The 7,024-nt window shown below is 41.6% G+C and overlaps 1 protein-coding gene across 1 annotated transcript; it reads left to right on the top strand.

Moving 5' to 3' along the window:
- LOC103354034 (alcohol dehydrogenase 1-like) lies at nt 1–6,288 on the top strand. Its single transcript, XM_008277266.1, has 9 exons — nt 1–106; nt 1,004–1,105; nt 3,624–3,765; nt 3,922–4,009; nt 4,171–4,390; nt 4,572–4,832; nt 4,917–5,049; nt 5,826–5,964; nt 6,071–6,288. Exons 1-9 carry the CDS (start codon nt 89–91, stop codon nt 6,102–6,104), a joined length of 1,137 nt encoding a protein of 378 aa, XP_008275488.1. The 5' UTR covers nt 1–88; the 3' UTR covers nt 6,105–6,288.
- The last annotated feature ends 736 nt before the right edge of the window (nt 6,289–7,024 follow it).

The raw sequence follows: 7,024 nt of genomic DNA, 5'->3' as shown, positions 1-7,024 counted from the left end.
TCCAGTTTTCCTACTCGATCTGCAATCCAGCAGCTCTTCACCTTCTCAACTCCTCTCTCTTTTTTTGAGTCTTAACTTTGCTGCAGACATGGCTACAGCTGGTAAGGTAGGTGCAAAATTTTACTTGTTTTAAAGGAATAATATTGCAAACTCAAGCAAAGTAGGTAAGAAAACAAATCTATGCAGCAAACCTCACACTAATAGATTTTACTTGGAAATCCGACTTTCAAGTGTTCATAAAATGTTTGAGGTTCATTTAGTGGTTACAGTGTGGCTGGGTGCATCTAATGTACCTGCTCATACCTGAAAATGCAATCAAGAAGTGTTTCAGTGCTCTCATGTGTTGTGATTAACTTACATCTCTTTGCATATGCATGTTTATTTCACTCGACTTGGAGTTAGTATTCTACCTACAATAAAATGTACAATAGTTAAATGCTTCAATGAAATACTGCATGTCCTGATTCAACCTTTCACACAGTTTGAAAATATCCTGACAACTTTAGATAACTGTGGATATTATCAAAGACCAAATAGTAGGAGGCCAAAAAACATAATAGTGAAGGCCAAAGAACTCCCAGCAGAGACTCAACCGCAACAAATGATTTACTCAGTAATAGTAAATGTGCCAACCCTACACTAAGTCATACTGTTTTATCAAATTAAAGGTTTTCCAGATAACACACATGGACCTTAAACTGTTGTGTTTTCTATGATGTTTATTGGGGCCAACAGTATGTAAGACAGTGTACTCTTTACTGTGCTGTGTACATGTAATCAACAAATGCAAGTCAGTCAGTTTATTGCCTTTAAATGAGTGTTTGCTTTGACATTGAAGCATCAGGGAAGTCACGTTTTTATCCACAGCTTAACTCAGCATATGTTGTCTGAATGGGTGCTTGGAGTGTTTCATAGCATCTTCCCAGAGTGCCACCCTGGTTTAGTTAAACCACTGCAGCACCCAAAAATGTGAAATTTCATGCCGGTATCACTGCTCCTGTAGGTCATCAAGTGCAAGGCAGCAGTGGCCTGGGAGCCCAACAAGCCTCTGGTGATTGAGGAGATTGAAGTGGCTCCACCTCAGGCCAACGAGGTCCGCATCAAGGTGAGAGATGTCCGCAACAATGCCCATACATCCACACATGAAGATTTTTCACTGTGTTTATGTGTAAGAATTAGTGAATGATGGCTTTTTGATTAGTGAGATATTTGAGTCGTAGGACTTTATTGATTAGAAATTGTAGGTATTTCCCAAAAAGTGTAGTCGAGGTGGTGAAAAGGCGGATATACCACAAACAAACACAATACACAACTGAATTTTTTATCAACATTCAGTCACAATTAGAATGGTAAAGGAAAGAAACCACAGGAAAAACACTGTTTCCTCATTTTGGGCAATTTTGCTTCCATAACATCTGTTTCACATTCATGGACATTTGTACATTTTATGTGAGGTAACACCTCATTTGCATATGTCAATAAAATGAAACAAGATTTTTGAAGCTGGCTTTACCCAGTGTTCAGATTTAAGTCCTAAAAAAGACACACTCAGACCCAACGAAGTATAAAGACATGGGCCTTCCTTCTGACATGCCATTGCTTGGAGAGATAGAGGATCCCATAGATGTTAGACCAGCTCGGTGGAAGGAGGTAGGGGCTGTAGTAAGGCGCGCAAAGGCATCTTCAGCCCCAGGGCTGAATGGAGTCCCCTACTGAGTTTTTAAAAGCGCGCCTGATGTTCTTAGATTCTTGTAGAGTCATTCCAAAGGCTTGGTGTAGAGCCGGGGGGAATCCTAATTCCCAAGGAGAAAGAGTCTTCAAATGTATGCCAGTTTAGGATTATATCCCTAGAAAATTATAATCATTTAGAGAGGAATAACTTCATAGTTACTACAGTGCAGAAAGCAGGAATCCTAGGTTTTGCTTGGTGCATAGAACACATCAATGTGATATGGCACCAGATTCAGGCAGCTAAGCCACAGATAAAAGATCTATATGTGGTATTTTTTAGACCTGGCCAATGCGTTCAGTTCAGTACCACCCAGCCTCATTTGGAGGACTTTTGACTTTTTTAAAGTCCCAGGGGTGGTTTTGAATCTGGTGAAGGCATATTTCCAAGATGTTAGAATGTGTGTAGGTACGGCTGGTTTCACAACTCCACATTATGGCAGGGTGTACTATAATAATGGAGGTCATTATTAGAACTTCAAAGTGGGTGGGGAGCGGTGGTTGGATGGGCTTTGGCTCCCACCTTGTAGTGCCTACATGGATGACATGGTACTGGTAACCACAACAGTGCCATGTACAAAAAAGGTTACTAAAGAGGTTAAATGAGAGTCTCAAATGGACTAGAATGAAGATTACTCCTCGTAAGTTGAGGAGCCTCTTATTGTCCTGGGGGAAGTTAACTGAGAGGAAGTTTCATGTAGAAGAGGATGAAATTCCATCCATTAGGGAAAAGCTAGAGTTTGGGTCGGTGGTGTAATGGGGACCTAAAGGATAGTTATCGGATAGAACAGTTGAGAGAAGACATTGCAGAGGGGATAGGAAAGAGAGAGAAGTCAGGACTCCCGGGCAAGCTAAAGCTATGGTGTTTACAGTCTGTACCTTAGGTTGATGTGGCCACTGTCAGTTTAGGAAGTTCTGATCTCAACGGTGGAAATGATAGGCAGCAGAAACAGGACAGCGAGGTTGAAACATCAGTGAAAGGAGGTGCCCACTAGATAACCCCGCTAATATGCTGGCTGGGGCTCTGACTTCTCAATCACAGGCTGTGGGAGGCATGAGGAGCAATATAGCAGATCACTAAACGTATCAGTGGAGGTCATGGTGGGGTGGGTTTCTTCCCTGACTACTTATCAAAGCACACGTACCTTCTGTTTGTCTCAGATTCTAGAAAAGTATACGAATGGTACAAATTTTGGTTGATAATAGATAATTTCCGTATTTAAATGCAAAACTAAGGAAGATACCTATTAATTACATTTTTTCTTGGATTGCAGTGTCTCCTCTGAATATAAATGGAAAAGTTTCCTTGGTTAGTTTAGATCTGCCTTTAGTTAGGAAGGGGCACAAAAAAAGAACAAAACAATATGATTACTCATAAAAGCCAATTAGAAGTAAATGTAGATGGAAAAATTTAGAGTCATAAGAGCCTCATATGTTTTCTTTTGTGGACCAAGCTGAAGTTAAAATGTCACTGTTTTTGCAAGTGTAAGAAGATGTAACACAAATTGTTGTAGACAAGTAGACAAAAGCAGGTTTCTTATGTCTGGTCAGCTTTTCTTAACCTTTAAATTTTATCCCCAAAATCCATGACAGATCAGGACAGAGACATTGACCGCTAAGATAGAAGTTATAGAGGTATTTCAGTATTGAAATGCTTTTTAGCTTAGGGTGTAACACTTTCGGTATTTGGCTGACCATACTAACATTAGCATCTTAAAATAGAACAGCTAAAGACAGAGTTCAGTCCATTTGTTACACTTCAAATCTTTAGGTTTTGGAAAGTCTTCACCTCTGTCAGCAAAATATAACTAATAAAGCTACACAAAAGGCTCAATATGCATGTGTTCAAAAGATTCTTCTGTGTTTTCATTGTGTGTTTGTTGTCTTTTGTGCAGATTGTGGCAACTGGGGTGTGCCACACAGACCTGTACCACTTGTTTGAGGGTAAGAATAAGGATGGGTTCCCAGCAGTCCTTGGCCATGAGGGAGGTGGCATCATAGAAAGCGTTGGTCCAGGTGTCACCGAATTTCAGCCAGGTCAGCTTCAACCTGTTTCATTTGTCTCTGTGTAAGACGAGGCGATGAGTCGACCAAAGACTGTGCAACTCAGTCCAGTTAAAGAAAAACTTGTTTCCATTTGTTCTGTTGTAAGTTAGTCTAAAGTTCATTTGATGTGTCAATTTGTTTTTTCAGGAGACAAAGTCATCCCTCTGTTCATCTCTCAGTGTGGAGATTGTCGCTTCTGTAAGAGTCCAAAGACCAACCAGTGTGAACATGGATGGTGAGACTAGTTTGGTGGCGTATCAACCATTTAAGCACCATGTCTCAACGTGTGGCGTAGGACTCGCTATATACACAAAACAACTGTCTAAAAATGGTACAGATTGTGCAGAGCAATGCAATGTAAACATTTCTAATCACTGTCATACATTTTCTGTTCAGGGCTGCTGATCGTTACGATGTGATGTCATCAGTAGACTCCAGGTTTACCTGTAGGGGGAAGAAGATTCTGCAGTTTATGGGAACCAGCACCTTCTCAGAGTACACTGTGATGAACCAGATTGCTGTGGCCAAGATTGATCCTGCAGCTCCCCTGGACAAAGTCTGTCTCCTCGGCTGTGGGGTCTGCACTGGATATGGAGCAGCAGTTAATACTGCTCAGGTGTGTATGTTTGACCGCTGGATGGTCCCTTAACATGTGTTTATACCCACATCACATATTTGTAAGGTCAAGAATCTGACCTGAAACATTGGGTCCGTGGCTCCAGGGTAGTTGGGGAGGTTTAGTGTTTATCACTGTACAGAGGAATGAAAAGTCCAACTCCTCGTCGCTTTCTCTTCAGGTTGAACCAGGATCCACATGCGCTGTGTTCGGTCTGGGAGCTGTGGGTCTGGCTGCAGTCATGGGCTGCTATGTTGCAGGAGCAAAGAGGATTATAGCTATTGACATCAATCCAGAGAAGTTCGAGAAGGCCAGGGTCTTTGGCGCTAACGAGTTTGTGAACCCCAAAGATCACAATAAACCCATCAATGAAGTGCTGTCTGAGATGACCAATGGGGGAGTGGACTACTCCCTGGAATGCTGCGGCAATGTGGGAGTCATGGTGAGGCAGACGTGTTTATATATATTTTAGAACAAAACACTTGTGTTTACGAGTCCACTGACTTTGTGCTGTTTCTCCATCCAGCGCAGTGCTTTGGAGGCTTGTGTCAAAGGTTGGGGTGTTGCTGTAATCGTTGGCTGGACAGACATGCATGACTTTGCTGCCCGTCCCATTCAGCTCATCGCTGGACGTACATGGAAGGGATCCCTGTTTGGAGGTGAGACAAACTGTCACAGCCCACGTAGTGACCCCATGCACAGACAACAATGAGGACGAGGAGGCCAGACAATTAGAGAAGAAAGAGTTTTACTCAAAGAAACTAAGCAAGGGGTACAACATTAAGACCAAATTAACAGGAAAAGGAAGAGAATGGAAAGGTAACTAAGAAGGGGAGGCTGGCAATTACACAGTATTCAAAGGATAAACATAGGTACTACTGTGATGTCTGGAGGAGACCAGGGAAACAAGTTAATCAAACTCATCTGTGGTGCATTTTTCTTTCGCTTGTTTCATGTTACCCATTTCAAAACCCTCATATTGCAGGACACAACAACATCTGGGCAGCAACCTCACACACTAGTTTCTTTTTTTTAGTGAATTATCTTTTTTTAAAATTGCAGTGCTCCCCTCCCTGCTAGTAAATGTTTCAACAACACATTTCCCCAGTCACTATTTTAAGTACTGTCAGTGCATCCTGTTCTTCGCCCCAACCAAGACAACTTGGATGGGTTTGAAGACACACAACCATGACACAGCATTTTACCACTGTATAGCAGAATGATAATGAAGTGCAACCAGACCATTCTACACACTACTGTTAATGTAAGAGAATGGTCTGGTCTCAACTCATACTACCCAGATAGGTGGTGCTTGTGTTGTGATAGTACCCAGGAAGCTCTCAGCTCTATCTTTGCCTTCATTCCACCATACAGTAAGATCAGACTGTTTGTTCAAATTTCTTTATGTGCATTTTTTTTTTTTTTTGTGACTCAGGATTTAAGAGTAAGGACGGTGTGCCCGAGATGGTCAAAGCCTACCTGAACAAGAAGATAAAGCTGGATGAGTTCGTCACTCACAACATGACCTTGGCCCAGGTCAACAACGCCATTGAACTGATGAAACATGGCAAATGGTATACTCCTATACTCCACTATCATTCATCATTTACTAACTAGCTGCATAATTAGAAAATTCACAACTGCAAGTCTTGAAATTTGTATTTTGTTTTTGTTCTACAGCATCCGGACAGTTCTGAGTGTTGCTCCACAATAGGACCGTCGTGCTGCTTTCATTGATGGTTCAGCTCAGATCCAAGATCATTCAGATCATGCCAAATATATCCTCAAAACAATCTTTTGTGGATTGTATGCAAATTGTGATTGGAATAATCATGATTGTCATCATTCCTATAAGCAAGAGCTAAAGAACCCAAGCAAAATAAACAATCTAAACTATCTCTGTGTCTTGTGTGTTTGTGTTCTGTTGTGTAGAGTCATGGCAACCGCATTCAAATCTTTCCAAATACTGCATTGCTAAATTCTGTGCAACATTGCGTTTTGTGTGACAAAAGTGTTCTTTTCATTTGGGTTTAGACCAGATTCACACAGATCAGCCTCTTGATATCAGTGGTTACTGAGCTTGGCAGGAGTGTTGATGCTATTCTTCTCAGGATGAGATCCAGGATCGTTTTTCCCCACAAAGGACTCTGTATTTTCAGTTCAATATGAAGTTAAAAACCATATGAGCATGAACCTTTTCCAGTAAACCCCTTTTCCATGAAGACTCTGAAGATCGATATCCTCAGTCAGCGTCAGACTCTGAGCGATGGGATCTTAAATGAATACACTAGCTGTCATTTGTTATTTTGTTCTAATGTAATTAATAATAATTCAAGTGTCACAGTCTTGGCCACGGCTGCTGTGTTCCCTCATCCGTCTGTCCTTCTGTCTGTGTGTTCATGTGTGTGTGTGTTATGTGTGTGTTGCTCCTCTGTCTCCTGATTGATCATCAGCCGACACACCTGTCTCCTATCTAGTCATTATCTCTGCAGTATTTCAGCCCTTGTTTTCCATCTGCTCGTCACCACATCCTTCAGCTCATCACTCAGGCAGTGTGGTGTTAATGCTCTTCTTCCTTGTTTTGTGCCACAATTCTGATTCCTGGTGTGTTTTTTCTGTGGCGGGTGAATTATT

This window comes from Stegastes partitus, unplaced genomic scaffold, assembly GCF_000690725.1.
Source record: "Stegastes partitus isolate 25-593 unplaced genomic scaffold, Stegastes_partitus-1.0.2 Scaffold93, whole genome shotgun sequence".
Classification (NCBI taxonomy): Eukaryota; Metazoa; Chordata; class Actinopteri; family Pomacentridae; genus Stegastes; species Stegastes partitus.
The sequence above is the reverse complement of the archived record's forward strand: the minus strand, read 5'-3'. Positions and strand labels throughout refer to the sequence as shown.

Bases quoted from the DNA above. Each gene is read 5' to 3' on its own strand.
- LOC103354034 (XM_008277266.1), top strand. The intron at 3,766-3,921 runs GTCAGCTTCAAC...TTGTTTTTTCAG, and splicing joins TGTCACCGAATTTCAGCCAG to GAGACAAAGTCATCCCTCTG. The intron at 5,050-5,825 runs GTGAGACAAACT...TTTGTGACTCAG, and splicing joins GAAGGGATCCCTGTTTGGAG to GATTTAAGAGTAAGGACGGT.